This window comes from Equus quagga, chromosome 8 (assembly GCF_021613505.1).
Source record: "Equus quagga isolate Etosha38 chromosome 8, UCLA_HA_Equagga_1.0, whole genome shotgun sequence".
In the NCBI taxonomy this organism is placed as follows: domain Eukaryota; kingdom Metazoa; phylum Chordata; class Mammalia; order Perissodactyla; family Equidae; genus Equus; species Equus quagga.
Genome location: NC_060274.1, coordinates 104,140,705 through 104,162,912, shown reverse-complemented (window position 1 = coordinate 104,162,912; position 22,208 = coordinate 104,140,705). Strand labels below are relative to the sequence as shown.

Sequence of the window (22,208 nt, the reverse complement as noted above, 5' to 3'; positions counted from 1 at the left end):
AAAATCAAGTAGGCACCTACTGTTACACAACTGTGTTCTCCTTTGTCAAGGTCTTCACTCTTACTTCATGTTTACATTTTCTCTAATCCTGAGTTTTTATATCTACAAGCACAAATTGCTGTCACTGGTTCGGAGAACCGTACCCTCTTACAACTATAAAAGGGATCTTGGAAAGCGGTTAGCGACCGATTTGCTTACAGATCTAGGTAATAAGCAGGTACAATCTGCCCCGCCCCTCGCCCCTCGCCCCTCGCCCCTCGCCCCTCGCCCCTCGCCCCGCCCTCGTCTGCCTAATTTCTTCGTCTCGTCCCCTCACCCCTCCCCTCAGCCGCGTTCCTTCCCGACTCGCGCACCGCCTCTTCTCGCGACAGCAATGCCCTGGCAGGTGGAGGTGGCGTAGGGCCGTTGCTAGGATATGGCTGGCAACACAGAATCCGGCGAGTAGGGACGCTGCTTCCTAGGAGCCTGAGAAACCGCTTCCACCCCAGTCGCTGCGTTTCTTGGTCAGGTAGGAGGACAGGTTTTGGCCCGATCCTTAGACCGGCCTTGAGCCGGTGACTACGGCGCTAGACTCCGAGGGCTATGTGCGGGGCGCTGATCCCCCTGCGCTCTGGGGACTGCTCGGCCGCTCGGGGATGTTCCACTTTTAAAAACCGTGCAAAGCATCGCATCTGTCTTGGTTCGTTTTTTGGCTCCTTATCTCTGATGTGGGATTTGGAAGCCGCAGTATCAAGCTAGGAATTGTACCTCGAGGACCTCCCACTCCCGGTGCTTATCACGATAATAGAAGCAAGACCATCTCTGTGTGTAACCCAGATCTGGCATTAGCAAACTTTTAGCCATCCCTGGTGACCACCATTTTCAGTCTTTAGTAAATAGAGGACTTTCAGACCTTCCTCGCTGGTATTCTCACTCCTTCCCTCCACCGATGGTCTTTGCTGTGCCTCTTAAAAAACTTAGCAAGTCTATTTGGTAGAAGGCAAAACTGGATCCCTGCCTTACTACTTACACTAGATATCTAAAACATTCTAGATTTATCAATGAAATTATGCATTGTAAGTGAAAAGGGGACTATTTTGTATGCGATCATAATAGAGACTGCTTTTTTCTTCTTAAACAATTTTTTAAGATTAAAACTTACGTTTGGATAGATAGGACATAAAAAGAAAAAGTTACTTTCTGGAGGTATTCTGTGCGTGTACAAATATGTAGTTGTACCTGTAACATTGTACATACTGGTGTGTGCTTTTGTTGGAGGAGGTCATGCGAAGGATGTGACTGCTGTTTGACCCACGAACTGGATGGGGCAATGGGAGGCTCTTACCGCCTCCCTTGTCCTTGGAATATGGGTGCCTTCTGCTCCCCGTTCCTGTACTGGAAGCGGTTTCAAGGACAGAGCCTTGAGAGAGTACTGTGTTATTGAGACCATCTGAACTGTATAGTGCACCCAGTTAAGGCCTCTATATAAACTCAAGATTCTGGCAGGCGGTGTGGAGATCTACTGTCTTGCAGCTACGGAAGACAAGCCTCATAATAAGTCCCCTAGCTTATTACACCTGCCACCTACTAGTCTGGAGTGGTTTGCCTCTTTCTTCGGTCTCTCCTTGCCCTCCATGTAAGGGTGCTGTTTCGGATTTCACCCGGGGAACTCGAAAGGTTGTGAACCAGCAGCTTTGGTTTTTCACTTAATTGAATCATGCAGTATGTAGCCTTTAGAATTGGCTTCTTCACTTAGCGTAATTCATTTGACATTCGTCGGGTGTTGTGTGTATCAATAGTTTATTCCTTTTTATTGGTGAGTAATACTCCATTTTATGAATGTAAAAATAGTATGTGTGTCCATCCCTCAACTAAGGAACATTTGTGTTGTTTCCAGTCTTTAGTGATTAAGAATAGAGTCTTTATAAACTTCTGTGTACAGGTTTTGTATGAATGTAGTTTTTCATGCCACTTGGGTAAAGGACACAGATTGTTGGGTCATATCATAAGTGTATGTTTAATTTTATAAGAAAACAATTATCCCAAATGCTGTACCAATTTTCATTTCCACCATCAGGGTATAAGTGCTCCACTGTCTTCGTACTCACCAGCACCTGATATTGTTGGGCGAAAAAAATTTTATTCGCTATCCTGATAGGTATGTAGTGGAGTTTCATTGTGATTTAAAGGTGCATTCTCTAATGACTAATGATATTGAGCATCTTTTCACATGCTTGTTTTCAGGGCCAGGACTAGAATGAGGCAGTTGAGGCAACCAGGTCCAGAATTTCAGGAGGCATTTATTCTCAGGCACAAGTCCAAGCGTAGAGCAGTACAGGGGCCACCTTTGCCTCCATCTAGCCCTGGCCCTGCTTGTTTGCCTTCTGTATATATTCTTTGGTGACATGTCTATTTAAATCCTTTACTCATTTTTTCCTTATTATTGAGTTTTGAGAGTTCTCTATATTCCGGATACAGGTCTTTTGTCAAATATGAGTTTTGCAAAGAAGTTATCTCCCAGTCTATGGTTTGTCTTTTTATCCTTCCAGTTGTGTTTTTTGAATAGCAGAAGTTCTTGATTTTGTTACTGTCGCTGTTTTAGAAGATGCCGTCCTGGCCATTGTGAGTGGACAGGGACCTACAAGATAGAAACAAAAACATTACCTCAGACTCTCCAAAAAGGGCAGATGAGTATGTTGCTAGGAGTTAGGGCTGCTTTAGGACAGTCTTTTTCTAATCAGGCCATTAAGCTCTTTTATGGGATTAAAAAAGGAAAAAAAAAAAAAAAAAAAAAGGAAGATTTTTTTGTAGATGAGAGCCTAAAGAGGTTTCACGAACTTTTTAAAAATTGCTTTTGTTCAGTTTTTTCTCATTTTACTTTTTTTTCCTCTTTATCGTTTTGGAATTTTAAAACTTTATTTCAGTTCTTTTATTGGTTGTACTTGAAATTTAACTATGCATATTTAACAAAGTCTAGGGTTAAGAATATCATATCCCTCAATTTTGTAAACAGTCTAAGGATTTGAGAACAATTTATTCTCAGCTTTCCCTTCCCAGTTACATGTTCTTATTGTCTAATATTTCAATTTTCTACTATTATTTTGTGTTGACACTGTTTGTTTGGGTTTACCCATATGTTTGTGATTTGTTCGCCTTTCCTTCATGCACTGTAGTCTTCCAGTGGGCCCATTTTCCTCCCTTTTCAAGTGTATCCTGTAGAGCAGCTATCTTGGTGGTAACTTATTTGTAAATGTTTCTGTTTTCTTTCTTGAAAGATAATTTTGCTGGGTGCACAATTCTAGGTTGATAGTTGCCTTCTTTTAATTAGTCCATTATTGCCTTGGCTGCTATTTTTCTGATAAGAAATCTGCAGTAATTTTACTTTTCTTTCCTTTGTATTAATGTCAGCAAATCAATATGATTCAAAACAGGTGATGTGTCCTTTGTCACTGTTTGCTTTCCAGACTTTGTTTTTGTTATTCTGTAATTTAATTACTATGTATATGGCTATGAATTATTTTTTATTTATCCATTAGGTGTGTATTTATGTTGTGCTTCCTGGATCTCTGGCTCCATGTTTTTCATCAGTTTTGAAAACTTCTCAGCCATTACCTTTTAAAATATTTCCTCTCTTCCATCTTTCTGTTTTCTTCTGGGATTCCAGTTTGACTTATGCTAAATCAGAGACTGGCAGATTTTTTCTGAAAAGGGCTTCACAGGCTACATACAATCTCTGTTGCATATTCTTTGTTGTTTTTTATTTTAACAGTACAAAACCATTCTTAGCTCACAGCAGACATATATGCTTAGCAAAAAATATGCTAGACTTTCTCTTTTCCATGGCTCTTAATCTCTCATATTTTTCATATCCTTATCTCTTTGCAGCATTCTATATAAAATATTTTTATTTATCCTCCAGTTTACTAATTCTCTCTTCAACTCTAATGCTGTATTCATTGAATTCAACAAGTATATATTTTTATTCCAGATATTTCTCTTTTTTTTTGAAATTTGTCTTCTAGTAGCCAGAGAACTTCACTCACTAAGGTTAATTTTTTTTCTCCATAAGGATTTGTACTTAGAGTGGAAGTCCCAAACACATCTTTCCCACCTCACTACTGTTCCAAGTTTTAATCTTCCCCCTGCTGTTGCCGCAGAAATCAACATTGAGGCCACTTCCTCAATCTCTGCTTCCTGGCTGCCAGCTTCTATAGGTGGGCTCCCTGCTCTCCTGGGTCCTCAGTGCTCTGATCCAGCTCCTGCCTCTGCAGCTTGGCTCTGGACTGCCCTGGCCCATGCTCCTGGATGCTATCATGCTGGCTCCCAAGCCAAGGCTCTTAGTTGCTGTAGCTCAGGCCATGGTCAGCTCCAAGATCAGCCCACATTTGTTTGTTGATCTGTTTGCTTTGTGGGGCAGAGGTCACTGGAGACCTCTGCCACAATTTGTGAGAGCAAAGCTACTACAAAGAGTGTGTCCTATCCAGGAGATAGTTGCTGTAGAGCTAGAAACTTCCTTGGAGCTTCTACTCAGTTGTAATGCTAGAAGCATAAATGTTAGTTTTGTATTTAGAAAAAAAGTTATTCAAAAAGCCCTTCTTTCACAAGGCATTGTTCATTGAATAAGGAGAAGATGACAATATATTTTAAAATATTTTTCACAGAAGATTTCTCAAGTTTGTTGTGTTTTGGGGTTCTCTTTTTGGTACACATTTTTACTTTCTGTGGTGTTTTTATTAAAAACTCACCAATGTTTTACATGATGCCATTACTAAGATAATATTTAAAAAAAATAATGAGCAACATTGTAGTATATTATGAGGATAACTGTAACCAGTAATGAATTTGATATTTGGTGTAGAAATTTTTGTTTGTAGTAAATGTGTTTATTTTTTTCAATTCAGGAAAATGTCTGATCAGGAGGAAGAATTTAATGCTCAGAATGTTGTTGATGCGTCAGAAGAAAGTAAAGATGCTTTTGAGTCTATCAATATTCCAGATTCCTCAGAAGAGCTTCCAGAGTCAGAGCAAACTGAAGACAATGACTCTGAATTAGAACAGTCTGGTGGGAGCCATGGACCACATGTTGAGGAGGAGACTGACCAGAGGGCCTTAAGCCTGGAACCAATCGCTGATGCACAGGCCTCGGAAGAGGTTATGTCACCCGAATATGTTTTGTCTTCTCCGGGTCATCATGAAGAGCCCTATCTAACTCATTCTGATACTGCAGTGCAGTCAGCCGAACAATATATAAATGATGGTTCCCTGACATTTCTGGATAAAATAAAGGCTATAAAGGAATCTCTGAAAGAATCTGCGAAAGATTCTTTTGCAACAGGTATTACCTAGGGAAGATAGGATATTTCTTTTCCTCGTTTTGAAGAATGGGTACTTTTTCTTGTTTGCTTTTATTTGAAGATTTATTTTACATTCGTTATTACTTTCCCTTATCCCCCAAACTTCTGTAGTGACACCACTTGAATGTCTTAATTATGAAGCGTCTCTATTTTGCAATATCTACTCTCCCTAAATAAATGAATATCGTTAAATTTTAAATTGATATTTATCTGTTTTTCCCAAATAAAGTAGCTTTTAAAATGTTTAGGGACCTTGGAAAATGGTGGACAAATTCTTGAGTATAATTGTAATTCTTTTGCGTGCCACTTTGGAATTCATTGTACATAGCAAGAGTGGAATGGGAACTTGACTCCAGATTTTCAAGTTTCATATCCAGTGCTCATTCCATATATCTTGTTGCTTTTACATATTTCCGTATTTCTGCTTAGTGGTAACCTTATATTTAGCTTCAGAAAGATCATTGTTGTCTTTCATTATTGGGTAATTTTAAAGACGTAATGTTGACGGCATGTAGGGGTTATCACTTCATTGTTGGTAACAAAACAGAGGGGGAGCAGCAATAAGGTGGTTACACAGAGAGCCATTCTACTTGCGTGGTTAACAGACTGCTCCCTCTCCCCCTTGTCCATCAGTTTTGAGAGATTTTCCATCTGTAGAGTACAGAAGACGAGCCACCATTTAACAATAATAGCAGCTTAGTTTGGCTCATAAACTGTAGCTTTTGAATCCAGCGGGGTAGTTTATCCTGGTGTGGTGTGTCCACACAAGTAAAGAATGAAAAGGAGGAAGGAAAAGAAATAATCAAGCCAAGTTATACCCAACTGAAGCTGTTATCGTTCTATTTCACTGTAAATTTGGGCTCTATTTTTTGATATTTCTGTGATTCCCTGTTACTGTAGCTTATAAGAAACACATGGTGATTAAAAATAGTTGTCTTGGTCCTATACTTCCTGAGGCTCAGAAATTCCTTAATGCACCTCGCCTTCCCAAAGCTCAGGAAGTCACTCCTATGAAAATTTTACAATGTATTGATTATAGAATTTTGAATCCATAAAATAATTGAAGTAGCCTTCGATAATTTAACATCTGTGAAAGTGTTCTCTTTGTTGACAGAGAACTGTGAAAACATGTTTTAATAAGCTCAAAGAACCTTAGCATCAACAGTGCCTAGTTAAATTTCATCATGGGATTATTGATAAATGTCTCGTTTAGCTTTATGAAAACTGTCATGTCAGGCATGTAGAAATATACAAAACTTTTTTGGCCTATAGTGTGCACTCTACATCCATCTTACTTTGTATAGTTTCTCCATTAAAATTTAAAATCTGTAGCTGTAAAAGAAAAAAGTTTACCCCCTAATAATTAGTTTTTAAATCCTACATTTCCTTCATATAATTTGTGAACAAATAATCATTTTATAATAACAGTTTTTCTTTATTTTTAATGTTTTAAGGGTCTTGATTTCCTATTTTGTATAGTGGAGAGTGAGCCACATCATGTCCATTTTTGTGAAAAGTAGATTTTTAGGTAGTTATTCATGATATTTGTAATAAACAGTGATTTTCTGTTTTGCATTTTGGCAACTATAGACATGAATCAATTATAGGAAGAAGCATGGACTTAGTATTAGGTATCTTTTGTAGTTGCAGGCTCAAAGAAAATTTTCTTTGAAAATTTCTCTATTAGTTTTTCTTAACTTTATGGATACGCACTGATTTACTGATGCGTGATGTCAATATGTAATCAAAGCATGCACATATCTAGGTTCAGGGACACCCTCTAGGTCTCAGGGTCTCCCTTTCCAATACTCACCACACAAAAATGCTTGGTTTTCTGAGATGTTTCCTATGTTTATATCTGAGTAATATATACCAGATATTGGGAATATTTAAGAGCAGTCTAGTTTTATTTCCTAATTCTTGTAATATTCTGAGTGAAGAGTAAACCCGAACATGCACTGATCCTCAGAGCAGGGAATGGAAGAGAGATCTGAACTTTGAGCTGGAGTTTGGGGAGCAAGTGTTGACTGTTGATGCTAATTCTTGAGATTCTGAACTGATTTTCAAAGTGAAAGGTTGCAGTTGAATGTTGGTCACTTCTCATAGAAAATGAAAGTAACTCTTGTCATGGAGGTGCAGTAGGGGAACATGGCAGAAGCAACCTGTATTCTGTGTGATTAAAAGTTGTCCTATAATTCTCTATCTGCTTGTGGACTGGGTTGCTGACCCTTGCTTTTGACTATGATCCTTTCTTTTCTCTTTTTATCTACAGTAAAAGTTGTACTTCTTCCTGTGTGCCAGGAGATTATAATGCCTTTTAAAATTGACACCATTTTTAAATACCTCAAAGATCATTTTTCATCCCTATTAAGTGTCCCACCTGATGTACTGCAGATACAGTGTTCAGGTAAGCTCAGGTATCGAGACTTCTTTGGTTGTGACATGTAAATAATCAAGATTTTTGATTTGTTAAACTAAATATCTTGATATTTACTATTTGAACATTATATTGTAGTTTTACATGTGTCCATTGAACACATTTTTATTGAGGACATCCTTTGTTCTGAATACATTACTAAGAACTGAAGATATAAAAAAACATGAAACAGGGCTGTCCCCAGTGGCCTAATGGTTAAGTTCAGTGCATTCCACTTTGGTGGCCTTGGTTTGGGTCCTGGGCACGGACCTGCACCACTCGTCTCTCAGTGGCCATGCTGTGGTGGCAACTCACATACAAAAAGAGGAATACTCGCAGTGGATGTTAGCTTAGGGCAAAACTTCCTCAGAGGAAAAAAAAAAACCAAACATGAAAAAAATCCCTGTTCTCAAGTTATTTACAGACTAGTAAGGAAGAAGATGCATGCACACATTCCTACATTATGTGGAACTGTACCACGTAATGTGTAAATGTTGTAATGGAGATATGTACAAAAAGCTGTGAGAACAGGGAGAAAGGAAACTGGGAGATTCTAGAAAGCTTCGTTTAATAAAAGTCATAATACTTGTGCTAAGCGCCAATGAGGTGAGAAAACCTGGGACTTTTGGGAAGAGGTAAGAAGTTTAGAGTGGCTGGAAATAGATTATATATATGGGAAATGGGAGGAAATGAGATTGAAAAAATAGATGATGTATGAGCATCTATAGAATACGAAGAGGACTGAAGGTGGTTCATCTATCAGTGTTCTATGTATTAAGGTCAATTCACATCCCCATGATAGTCAAGTTTATTTATCTTTTGTGGGCAATATTGTGCAGCCCTCTTTATATTAGCCGTGTGTCATGGAGGATGTAGTCTGTAACTGTGATAGAGTTAACTGGAATAACACAGCTAAATGAATGTTTCTATAGAATATGTCTGCACAGATCCTAATATTTTAGTATAAGAAGTTTTGGTATTAACTTACAAAGATGATACAAAAAGTTTCCAGGGAAATAAGAACATTTTTTGTGGGAAAATCGTAAGTGTTAAAAAGGAGTAAGCCATACCTATCAAGTTCCTCCTCCTTGCCAAATCAGAGAAAAACAACCAGTTTAATTTCAAAATTATTTTTAGAAAGCTATTGTAGTGAATGTGCTCTAATAGTAAGATGCTCATGTATTCAAACAACTAATTTAAAAAGCTTCATTGAGGAAACAAAGCTAAACTTTAAATAATTATTGGTAATGATGATGATGATGATGAGCACAGTTAATTTATTGAGCACTTACTATGTGCTACTCATTCTACAGAATGTTCTGCCTACATTATCACAATCCACACAACAAGCCTTTGAGGTAGGTATTACTATTATTAACTTTTTTTTGAGAGAAGGAAACCAAACTTTGGGGAACTTGTGCAAATTCACAGGTAATAAGTGACAGAATCTGAACTTAAATATAGGTATGAGTCAAAAAAGGGAATTTGAAACTGCTTGGCATTAACTATAAGGTGAAATTCAAAACCAGAGAAGAGAGATCTCTTTGAGACTGGAGTAGCTGGTACCCAAGAATCTCTCTGTTCTTTGCACTTCATGACCTTTCTTTATGTGTAAGTACCAGGCATCACTACTGGGTAACAGACTTATGTCAGTAGGAATAATCAAAGAGCTTGATTCTATGTCAATACCCTTTAAGGTAGGTGCTTTCTTCTAGTACTAGAACTAGAGTCGAAGTTTGGTGGGACTAAGCCTACTATAGAAACAAGTAGAGGAATGGTGAGGGCTCTGGGAATCTGTATTAGGTTCATATGGCTGATGTAACAATTAACCATAAACTTAGTGTAAATCAACACATTGTTTCTCTTACAGTTCTGGAGGCCAGAAATCCTAAATCAGTTTCACTCAGATAAAGTCAAGGGTTAAGCAGGGCTATTCTATCCCTAGAAGTTCTGGGGAGAATCTCCTTCCTTGTCTTTTCCAGCTTCTAGAGTTGCATTCCTTGCATTCATTGACTCATAGTCCCTTCCTCCAACTTCAAAGCCAGCAACACTGCATCTTCAGATCTCTGCTTCTGTTATATCATCTTCTCCTCTGTAATCAAATCTCCCTCTTCCTTCCTGTTGTAAGGGTACTTGTGAATACATTTAGGGCCCGCCCAGATAATCTCTCCATCTCAAAATCCTTAATTTAATAAAATCCACAGTCAAACTTTTGCCATATAAGGTAACATTTATAGGTTCTGGCATTAAATTCATGTGCTCCAATTTGGCAAACTGGGGTTCACAGGTTCAGATCCTGAGCACGGACCTAGCACCACTGGTCAAGCCATGCTGTGGCAGCATACCACATAAAATAGAGGAAGATTGGCACAGATGTTAGCTCAGTGACAATCTTCATCAAGCAGAAAGAGAGGATTGGCAACAGATGTTAGCTCAGGGCCAATCCTTCTCAAAAAAAAATAAAAAAGAAAGAGAAGAAAAATTGAAACGCAAAGATCTTTGAATGTGCTTTCTTCGACATAGCTAAAATAGACTAATGGTATCTGATACATTTCCAAGAATGAGTATAACAAAAGCTTTGCTATGTTGAGATTTCTGATTGTAATTTAGGAACACCATAGATTCGGAGATTGATACAGATTCTATCAATAAAGTTTCTGTGACACAAAACAGCACTGAATAACATTATACATATTTTTGTCCACCTTAAAATAGAGAAAATTACAGTCAATTTATAGAATATACCAATGAGAGGGAGGGTTGAAGTTGAATCAATACAACATAAAAATAAAGTGATGTACACTTTTTCCAGCACAAAACTGAGGCTAAACTCTGTCTTGGCATGAATTAATTTATATGAATTTTTGAGTATAGAAACAAAAAGGGAGAGATTCTTTGGAATTCTGAGTTTATACTTTTCTGCACTGGACAGAAGTTGGGTATTAAATAATCAGTTTCCTTGATATGGATATGCCTTGTTCTTACATATAACACATTGTTATTTTCTAGAGAGTCAATGTTTAGAATATGATTTTGCTCATATTATAGAAGATGATTTTTTATTTTTAAATGTTTGTAGAGTTGCATGGTTAACACATATTTGTATTTCTAGTGAGTTGAGAATTGTACCTTTCCTTTGCTTATAATGCTGAATTCTTGCTCAGGAGTACCACCTCAACTTTTCCCACTGTGGAGTTTTCTGTACTAACAAAACAGCTAGAGGTGGACACCATCATACTCTATTTGGTAATTAAACAATATGTGTTCATATAGGTACCTTTAATGTTTTCCATCCCCTTAAAATGAGTACATATATTCATTTCTTTGTCATAACACTTATAATTTCATCTCACTTTTAGGAATGATTCTTAAAAATAATGAGACTCTACTACAATATGGAGTTAAGGCACAGGATATTGTACAAGTGGAAATCTTTTCTACACATCCAGATCAATATCCAATCAAAAGAATAGATGGATTACATGATGTCTCTCAAATCATAACTGTCACAGTACAAACAGGTTGGTTATTTGATGTCTTTCAGATAAAGTATTTTAGAGTCCCTTTGTAGTTGAGCTTTAATTCAATCTTGGTTTTATCTTCTCAGGCGTTGATAAGTTTCAAGAGGTAGCCGTTGAGATTATAAAATCTGACTTTCACAAACCATTTCTTGGTGGATTCAGGCATAAAATAACAGGAATAGAATATCACAATGCTGGAACACAAACTGTACCTAGAAAGATTGCTGGAAAACACAGTGTATTTTGTAGGGATACTCAGGTAATAATTTTTCTGTGTAGCTTTTTGCAGCCACAGAATCAACAAATGTTGTACTATATACTTCTGTACAATTAATCTTCCAAGGAATTATATGACAATTAAATTAATTAGCTTAAGAAAATTAACTTAAATATGTAGGAAAATACACTCTTTACTCACTTATATGTGTCTATATTGGACATTTATTTAGATTTTTGTTTCTTATTTTAGACAGTTTTTCAGAGAAAAAAGCTCCAACAAACTGCAAATACCACATCTACACAGATGACTAAAATTGGTGTGTATGTATCAAATATGACTGATAAACTGGTGACACCAGGAAAGTATTTTTCAGCAGAAGAATACCATGCTCAAAGATTAAAGGCGGTAAGATAACTTTTATTATGGGTGAATACTAAAAATTAAATATATGAGCCAATTGTTCTATGTGTGTCTGTGCATGTTTCCTTAAGCCGTACTAGGTTGTAAAAGAATTCATATGAGTGTTGTGAAAGAAACAATTGTTCATAACACTTGTTAAAGGTGGTAAGGCGGACTTTATTCAAAACGAGCTGCTACAAGGGAGTCTTATAGTAACGGAGAGGGATTGGGCTCAACTCGGAACACAACAAGGAAGAGTGGGAGTTAATAGCCAAGGAGCAGGGTGAGGATCAGTAGATGGAAAATTACTCAGAAAACATCAGGAGTAACGGCGGTTCTGGTTAAAACAACCTAACAGGATTTTTGCTGAAGGCAGGCCAGAGTGACTAGGCATCATCGGGGGGATAGTGAAAGATGAGGAACTCGATCAAATATCGAGGGTGATCAGATATCAAGTGTTGGGATTCTGGTTCAACTGACTTAGCAGGATTCTTGCTAAAATTGGATAATACAGAGATGAACACAGAAGCCCAAAAGTCGAGGCCTAATGAAAAAACACCTCAGAGGAGCCTGATTAGAGTTTGGTCAAGGAGAGAATCTTTGTCAGTGTGAGTCTTGTTTCATTGGTAGTATAAGCAGTCTTTGTCTCCAATCTCCCCCCAGTATAAGGAACCAGAATCCTAAATGCTCCCAATCCTTCCCTTTCCCTTAGGAAATCCCAGGGGCTTTGTATGTTACCTTTGGCCATTATTAGCTTTGTCCTCTCTGTCCCTTGGCCCCACTACCTCAATCTGTGCCCTTAATCCTTGTGACAGTTTAGTCATCTAGGGAGCTTTCCAAACTAATTAAAACCAAAAGGATGTTAAAGTCTATTTTCTCTGATGTTAACATAGCCATTCCAACTCTTTTATGTTGTTGTTTGCATAGTCTTTTTTCAACCTTTTATTTTCAACCTATTGGAATCTTTGAATCTGGAGTATAGCTCTTGTAGATGGCATCTTGTAGATGGATCTTATCTTTTGATCCAGTCTGAGAATCTTTGCCTTTTGATTGTAATGTTTAATACATTTATGTTTAATATAATTATTTATAACGTTGAATTATATCAGCCATTTTGCTATTTGCTTTCTATATATTGTCTCTCTTGTCCCTCTGTTCTTCCTTTACTACATTTTTTTATGTTAGATATTTTCTAGTGTACCATTTGAATTATTTTGTTGTTTTTTCAATTTAAAACCTGTGTTTTCAGTACAATGTATACTTTTTTCTTAAAGTGTACAATTCAATGATTTTTACTATATAAACAGTCATGTAACCATTACCACAATCAATTTTGTGGGAGAACACATTCTCATAATCCCAGAAAGAAATCTTGCACCCAATAGCAATCACTCCCTTTCCCCTCCAATCCTTCCTGCCTAGGCAACTACTAATCTACTTTCTGCATCTATTGATTTGCCTATTCTAGATATTTCATATAGATGGAATCATACAATATGTAGTCTTTTGTGACTGGCTTCTCTTACTTATCATATTGTTTTCAAGGCTCATCCATGTTGTAACATATATCAGTACTTCATTCCTTTTATTGAAGAATAATATTCCATTGTATATACCCAATTATATATACTTATTGTATATAGGCCAATGTATATACCACATTTTGTTTGTCCATTTGTTGGTTGGTGGACATTTGGGCTATTTCCACTCATTGGCTATTAAGAATAAGGCTGATGGAAACATGTGTGTACAAATTTTTGTGTGGACATATGTTTTCATTTCTCTCGGGTATGTGCCCAGGAGTGTAATAGCTGGATCATATAATAAGTCTATGTTTAACCTTTTTGGGGAACTGCCAGACTGTTTTCCAAAGCAGCTGTACTATTTTATGTCCCACCATCAGAGTATGAGGATTCTCGTTTTTGCACATCCTCATCAACACTTGTTATTGTCTGCCTTTTTGATTATAGTCATCCTAATGAGTGTGAAGTGGTATGTCATTGTGGTCTTTATTTGCATACCCTGATGGCTAAAGACATTGAATATCTTTTCATGTGCTTATCAGCAACTTGTATATATTGTCTTAGGAGAAATGTATATTCAGATCCTTTGCACATTTTTAATTGGGTTGTCTTTTTTATTATTGCTTTATTGTTTTTTAAAATTATTTTTTAGTTATTTCTTAAGTGGTTGCTCTAAGTGTAATCTGGGGATTACAATATACTTCTCAATTTATAACAATATACTTCACATTAATACTAAGTGGAATCCACTAATACTAAGTGGAATTAATACTAAGTGAATATTGAAACCTTGCTCCAATAGAACTCCAATTTCATCCCTTCTCTTTTGTGCTATCACTGTCATACAAATTTCTACTTTCTTTGTATGTTCTAAACCCTACAATTCCTTTTATAATTATTGTTTTACGCAATTTTCTTTTAAATAAGCATAGAAAGAGGAAAATATATTTATACAGTCTTTTATATTTACCTAAATAATTACCTTTTCTGGTGCTGTCTATTTCTTCATTTGGATTAAAATTAACATCTCGTGTCATTTGCTTTCAATCTGAAGAACTCTGTTTAATATTTCTTGCGATATGTTTGTTTGCTTGATGGTGTCCTGAAGGTCTCTGAGTTTCTGTTCATTTACCTTCCTTTTTTCTCTTCTTCAGAATGGATAATTTCTTATGATCTATCATCATGTTCATTATTCTTTCTTTTGCCAGTTCAGATCTGCTGCTGAGCCTGTCTAGTGAATTTTCATTCCAGTTTTCGTACTATTAAACCCCCAAATTTCCATTTCTTTCTTTTTTTAATAATTTCTCTTTATTGATATTCTCTATTAGATGAATCCTTGTCATCTTACTTTCTTTTAACTCTTACGCACTGTTTCCTTTAGTTCTTTGAACATGTTTATAAAAGCTTCTTTGAAGTCTTCATTGAGTAAGTCCAACATCTGAGACCCCTCAGAGGCAGTTTCTATTGACTGTTTATTTTTATCCTAAATTGGTCATACTGTCTTCTTTCTTCGCATGGCTTATAATTTGTTGTTGTTGAAAACTGGATATCTTAGGTAATATATTGTATCATCTCTTTATCCTGTCCCTTGTAACAACTCTTTATTCTGTCCCTGTTCACTCCAAGGATCAGTGTTATATCTGTTTTATGTTTGTTTATTTGTTTAGTGACTTGCCTGGATTAATTAATTAGAGTAGTGGTTCTCAACTGGGAGTGATTTTGCCCCCCAGGGAACATTTGCATTGTCTGGAGACATTTTGACTTGAGGAGGGGTGTGCTACTGTCATCTAGTGGGTAGAGGATGGAGATGCTTCCAAACGTGCTATAATGCATACGAACCTGCACCCCCACCACGACAAAGAATTATCTGGTTCAAAATATCAATAGTGCTGTTGCTGAGAAACCCTGCTTTAGAGTCTGCATATATCACAGTATGCAGCCACCGATGTCTCTGCTCATTTGTTGTTGTTGTTTTCTTCTGTAAGTCTGGCCTCCTAAGCATTGCCCCTAGTTTAGCATAGCTTAATGGTTCAGAGGTCAAAATTCTTTGAGCTAGTAAAGCTTCCACTCTTTGCCAACCGACTCATGTGTGGACTGGAAGATACATTAGAATTTCATGCAAGTTCAGTTTATGTTTGTCCTGATTTTTACTTTCTGCTGGACTTTTTTCTTTCATTTCTTCTGTACAAGGCCTCACATTCAGCCTGGGACATATAGATAGGCAGGGCCTTCTCCACTCTCTGTTGAGTATGTATACATCCTTGTACATGTGCTCAGCTTTCAAACTACCAGGGATATTTCACAAGTTGTCTTACCACTGTGGCTATCTCATTTTCCTGATCTTCCTGATTAATTTCTGGCTAGTCTGCCAGTCTGTTCCTTGCTCCAGAACACAACCTCAGGCTATCTGAGCTGCTGACCTTCTCTTTTTGTCATTGAGATTACTACTGTTTGTGACATTGCTCAGGGGTATGGACTTTTTCCTTGCTTTGCTCCAAATCACTTCAGCCCCCTGAAAGTGGATATAGGTGAACCTGGGGGAAAGAGAAGATGAGAGCAGCTGTAAGTTGAAATGTCACAGGCTTCCTCTGTTCCTACTTGAGGTTTAGTAATTTTTCATCAATAAACACTTCTTTATTTGATGTATGCCTTGGTCAATTTCCAGAGTCCTGAAATGATTATTTTTTTAAAATAATTTTGTCCAGTTTTATCATTTCTTTTTGGAGAGAGCATTTGCTGAGTCCTTCATTCCTCCATTCTGTAAGACCTGCCCCCAGGCCCATCTAGAATCTTTAGTGACTTATTTTACATGACAGAATTTTCATGATTGAAAGAAAATATATTTTAAATATACATAAAATATGCTTTAAGTATATTTTAAAATATTAACCCCCTCTTGGATCCTTATCAGAAATGCATATGCGCACACACATGTGCACGCACAAACACAAGTTCCTGAAATATTTGCAATCTGTAATTATTTATATATATGGTCCAATCACTGTTATCTTCTTGTATATTTTCCTAAAGGAGCTTGGCTGACGTCTGAACTTGCATAGAATTGGGCCTGTAGGCCACCTATAGGCAAGGTGGGTGCTCTTAATTTGAGGTCTGCCTTGTCCATTTGCTGTGTGGTCTTTGAAGAGTGTTAGACACTGCAGCTGCTGCCAGCTTTAGGGTTCTGGTGAAGGGAGGCTGGAGTGAGCGCTCCCTGGCAGTGCCATTGGGAGAGCTGGGAGGCCTGAGAACACAGAGGCTTCCTTCCATGCCCCAGCTCATGTGTCACCAGATCACTAGCATAAGAACTACCATACTTTTCGCCACTTGCAAGTTCACTCTCAAGGGCACTGAGTTTGACCTGAATGTGTATTGAGGAACCTACCTCCGTGAGGAAGCAAAGAAGTTACACCCCCTTCTACAGGACCCATTAACTGCAAGGAGGGAGACCAACCAGGACAATTTGCCTGGCTTTTATTAAGGATGAAGTTGAAACAGAATTTTGATAAGAAGTAATACTCTAGGGGCTGGCCCTGTGGCATAGTGGTTAAAATTCCACATGTCCCTCTTTGGCTGCCTGGGTACGCAGGTTCGGATCCAGGGCATAGACCTATACCACTCGTCAGCCATGTTGAGTTGGCAGCCCACATGCAAAATGGAGCAAGATTGGCAACAGATGTTAGTTCAGGACAAATCTTCCTCACCAAGAAAAAAACGTAGTACTCTCATACATTATCATATTGGCATATTTCCTTTCAGTCATTTTCCACATGTATAAGACACAATGGAGAGCACACTGTGTATCAAATTATGTATCTTGAATTCTTTATCCAGTAGTTTCTGGACTAGGTTAATAAGTTTAAAGAATAGTTAGTTTCTTCTTAGTGCTCTGAATTGATCAATTGAATTGCATACTTTTAATATTAGGCATTTGAAAGTGGAAAAGAAGTTGACTTATTAGGTTTTGTGAAGAAAGTAGTACTGACTAGCTATCCCCATTCTCCACCGCTGAGTCTTCCTGCCTGCTTCAGATTTGGTGTTAGTGGTCCTCCTGGATTGTGACTCAGCCTTGCTGGGTCCCTAGCTCAGGGCATCATTTGAACAGAAGCAGCCTTTGATGGGGTCCAGGACTCAAACATTTTACGCTAGTGTAGCTCAAGTACAATTACATGACTAGGTAAGACATTTGTGCCAGAATGTAAGTCAATGCAATGCTTTTTTCTCTGAAAATGTCTTGCTGTGAGAAAAAAACTTAGCGAAATTAAACAGTGTGTTTGATTTATATTCTGGTGCAGGGTTCTTGAGGACAGTAGTATCCTGGTAACAAGGTCAGCAGCAGTCTGTGGGCCAGCCGTAGAATCGTGGACCACAGTTTGAGTAGCACTATGAGAATTTGAGGTAGGTTCCCCCATCTCTGATTGTCCACCCAGTGCTGAAGGCCGATAAATCAGAAGAGAATGCTCATCGCTCTTTCATTTCTTTTTGAGACTCAGGAGAGAGAACATCTAATTATTAGGGCCAAAGTTTGACTAATATTAAAAATACTAAAATTCCTTTATTAAATTCTTACTGGCAACTCAGAATTGTCCAATACAGCATAAATTTTAAACAAAAACTTCTTTAATAACTAACCCTAAATATAGTCAATATGATATTTTACTTCTATTTTTCCAAACGGCATTGATCATAAAAAATATTTTGTAGAAAGTTCCTCACTCGGTTTTTTCTTTTTCTTACTTTCTGTTGAGAGATAATCGTACATAGAACTTTAAAGAAATTTTTTGGATACTTAACATTATATCTCAAGCATTTATCTACCATTTCTTGTTTATTAGAAATATTTTAATGGCTGTATATTATTCCACAGTGTAAGACCATAATTTAACCACCCTCTTTTGTTGGACCTATAGCCATGTTTTTATCAAAATCTTATTAGAATATAAGTTGTGTGCACTTAAAAAATTCTTCGAGGAAGAAGAATACAATAAATAAAATATTTAGAGAAGATATTAGAAATTAAATTACTAGGACAAAAATGATGACTTTTTTAAGTCTTAAGATATTACAAAAGTATTTTTCAGAAAAATTATACTGAATTATACACCCATAAACCATTTATAAGATTCCATTCCACTCTGACTTCAACAGTAGTACTTATTATTTTTTAAATTTTTTATCTAATAGATGTTGCATATATTTTGATATTTTCTCTCAACCTATCTTTTATACTTTCACCTTGTTTATGGTATCTTTCATTGTAGTCAAATTTATTAACATTCCACTTTTTGATTTTTGCATTTTACACATTGTTATAGAAGGCTATATACCCCGCAGTCATAAATATAACTTTTTTTTATAGTTTTTATGTGTTTAGGACTTTATCTGGATTTTTTTAATGATATGAAAAAGAGTTATAATTTTATATTTTTTTGCAAATATAGTGCCAATCTCTCACTACCATGAATATCCATGTATGTTCCCTCCACATTTAGTGTGCTAAGCTTTCATTTATATGTGCATCTGTTTCTGATTTCGTCATTCTCTCAGTAACGTATATGTCTCTTTCTCTGTCAGTAATATATTGTTTTAATTACTACTAGTTTATAGTGTATTTTGAGACCTGGAACATTGAGTTCTACCTCATTGTTCTTCCTTTTCAAGACTGTCTTAGCTGTTAATGTACATTTTTTTTTCACGATTGTCTTTTTAAAGATTGACACCGGAGCTAACGTGTGTTGCCAATCTTCTCTTTTTTCTTCTTCTTCTCCCCAAGGCCCCCCAGAACATAGTTGTATATTCTAGTTGTAGGTCCTTCTGGCTGTGCCGTGTGGGACGCTGCCTCAGCATGGCCTGATGAGCAGTGCCATGTCCACGCCCAGGATCTGAACCAGCGAAACCTGGGCAGCTGAAGTGGAGCTCGAGAATTTAGCCATTCGGCCCCTGGGCCGGCCCCCACATGATTTCTTTAGAGTCAGGTTTCAATTTTCATGAAAAATTGAAAATTTTGATCAGAAATACATTGATCAGCTAGGGAAAAATTGACACCTTTCCTCCATTAAATATTGGGATTTCAATTAAACACGACAAATGAAGTACATGCATTTTATCTCTCCTAGCATTGTTTTGCTGTGGATAAAAAAAAAAAGACGTGAAAGCAGTGATTTTATCTGTTGAGCAAGAAGAAACCTGGAGCTAGACTGGCCCAATCAGCCTAAGACCTTGAGAGACAAACTTATAATTCAACGGAGTCAAGTCTGTTGACTCGTTGCACTGAAGGAGACTGCACACGAGGAGAAACACGGGGCTAACTTTGTAGCTATTACTGCCTGTTATTCTAGCCGGAAGTGAAGAATTTTTACTATTTCAATCCAAACTAATTTTCACCAAACAAAAGAAAAGATAGAGTTTTTAGAGACTTTTGGGGAAGAGTGAAGTTTTGCTGAAATTTAAGTGAAGCAGCGTCTTGATCATCTTAGTCCAAAGCAAGGCTGTGTGTAGATGGGTCGACATCAGGTCTGGACTGAGAAGTGGAGAGGAGTCCTGTCTGTTCCTTTGGGAACAAAATTAGGAGAGATGTGGAGTGTTGTTGCTTCTCTGAAGTTCAGCATGATTGTAAATCAAGGCTGCTTCTCTCTGTCAAAGTGACGTAGACCTCCAGGCAAGAGTGGGATGTTTCATTCTTAGTGACCTAATTTCAAACAGCAGTTTCTGATGGATTATGATTTTGGAGGCCAGAGTTTCTCAGTGAGTAAGAAAATAGTAGTCACTCAAAGAAGGGGGTTGTGACATTTTATAGCTGCGTAGGGTCCTTGGGAGAAGTATTATTTCCTGTTAACTTTGTAGCTCACTTTATTAGTACCTGTTATTCCAGCTGGAAGGATTTTTATTTCCTCCTTCCAAACTAATTTTTACTTTCTCACTGTACAGGACTTGGATGGTGGCCCTGTGATGTCATCAGGAACCTGAACTCCTTTTACCTTTCTGCTCCATTAATCTTATCATGAACTTGTTACCATATGATGATAAAATGGTTAATTAACCTTTCGCATGTCTGCATTCTCTGCAGAAAGAAGGGAGAAGTCATGGGAGCTTGTCCCATGTATGCTCCCTTCAAGAGTTTTATCTGAAAGCCCCATCCAGTGACTTCCACTTATATCTCATTGGCCTGAACTATGTCACGTGACTATCCCTGCTGCGAATGTGTGATGAAAACATTTTGGTTTTTTTTTGTGAGGAAGTTTGGCCCTGAGCTAACATCTGTGCCAATCTTCCTCTATTTTATGTGGTATGCTGCCACAGCATGGCTTGATGAGTGGTGCTAGGTGTGTGCCTGGGATCCGAACCTGTGAACTCTGGCTGCCAAAGCAGAGCATGTGAACTTAACCACTACACCACTGGGCCAGCCCCTATAAACACATTTTTAAAGTTTCATGTTGTTGCTCCTAACTACAATTGAGATTTTCTTAGTAAGGACGTAGGGGAGAATGTATATTAGGTGGGGAAATGGAAGTCTTTACAACACTTTCCAAACTCCAATAAAATGGTATTAAAGGAATAAAAAAACTATAAACATACAACAAAGAATGCATAAGAAGAGACAAGAGAAAATGTCAGTAGATTTTTTTAAAGTTGTAAAGCAGATGGAGAAGTGTTAACATGACTTACTTGAGCAGAGGAGGTGAAACTCTAAATGCCTGCCAAGGGGGAGGGCATCAAGAACCAAACTGATCTGCCCCATAGAATCTTGGAGAGTGAATTGGAGGTTCTGTGGGAGATGCAAGTGAAATGTGAGGGATAGACAGAGGGATTGGTTAAAAGCCAATATAAGGAGTAAATTTCCATTTAATAAGCTCTTTTATCTTCACTGATTCCTTCCTACTTGCATTTGTTTATTTTATTCGTGAGCACCTTGAGTTCAATGCTTAGTACGTATTTTAATCTTTCTTGTTTTAAGTAAGATTATATTATGTGTAACTACTGATGTTTTTGTATTCATTCCTGCCATCTCATTTTATTTTTTATTTATTGTTCGTTCTTGTTTTTTTTTATTCTTTTGCTAAACTTTTTGTTAGTTTGACTGAACTTTTCATTTTTTTGTTCTTTCATAGTTCAGAAGTATGTACTTTATTTCTATTTTTCTAGTGGTGACTCAAAAATTTTTAATGCACCTAAATTTTTGTGTGTGTGTATAAGGAAAATTGGCCCTGAGCTAACATCCGTTGCCAATCTTCCTCTGTTTGCGTGGGGAAGATTGTCACTGAGCTAACATCTGTTCCAGTCTTCCTCTATTTTCTATGTGGGATGCTGCCACAGCATGGCTGGATGAGCGGTGTGTAGGTCTGCGCCCAGGATCTGAACCCACAAACCCCAGGCCACTGAAGTGGAGAGTGTGAACTTAACCACTAGGCCACCTGGCCAGCTCCCTAAATTTTTTATGCCAAATGCATATTTAATCAGGCTCTATATCTTTTCCAGGAACAAGCCAAGGACCTTAGCAGGCTTTTCTTTTCTTCATTCCCTCTCCGCCTCCCTCATCCCTCCTACCCAGGGATTTGATCCATAACCCATAAGGATTTGATCTGGAATTACAATTATATATATATCATTTATTATATATTTATAATTTACTATATAATAATAACTTTAGATTGTTGTTTTTATATATTTACATATATATGAATTTTTTCAAATAGGATGTATTTAGCTTAATAAATTTTTTGGAAGTTTTTGCTCACTTCTTCAATTTTTTCCCTTTCATTTATTGTTCTTGCTGAGACACATTCTCTAGTAATTCCTTCA

At 37.3% G+C, this 22,208-nt stretch overlaps 1 protein-coding gene across 4 annotated transcripts in view; it reads left to right on the top strand.

Annotated features, from left to right (window-relative positions):
* The first annotated feature begins 434 nt into the window (after window positions 1-434).
* The window catches only part of IQUB (IQ motif and ubiquitin domain containing), a 54,181-nt gene continuing 32,407 nt past the window's right edge, over window positions 435-22,208 (top strand). For 2 of the 4 annotated variants that reach the window (XM_046670104.1, XM_046670101.1), the window contains exons 1-7: window positions 477-508; window positions 2,057-2,137; window positions 4,881-5,314; window positions 7,606-7,740; window positions 11,109-11,270; window positions 11,357-11,529; window positions 11,740-11,895. In XM_046670104.1, the coding sequence (XP_046526060.1) occupies window positions 4,885-5,314; window positions 7,606-7,740; window positions 11,109-11,270; window positions 11,357-11,529; window positions 11,740-11,895 (1,056 nt within the window). In that variant the 5' untranslated portion in view covers window positions 477-508; window positions 2,057-2,137; window positions 4,881-4,884. Of the gene's footprint in view, window positions 509-672; window positions 680-2,056; window positions 2,138-4,880; window positions 5,315-7,605; window positions 7,741-11,108; window positions 11,271-11,356; window positions 11,530-11,739; window positions 11,896-22,208 lie in introns of those variants that run through there. The other 2 variants (XM_046670102.1, XM_046670103.1) reach the window with 2 other exon arrangements.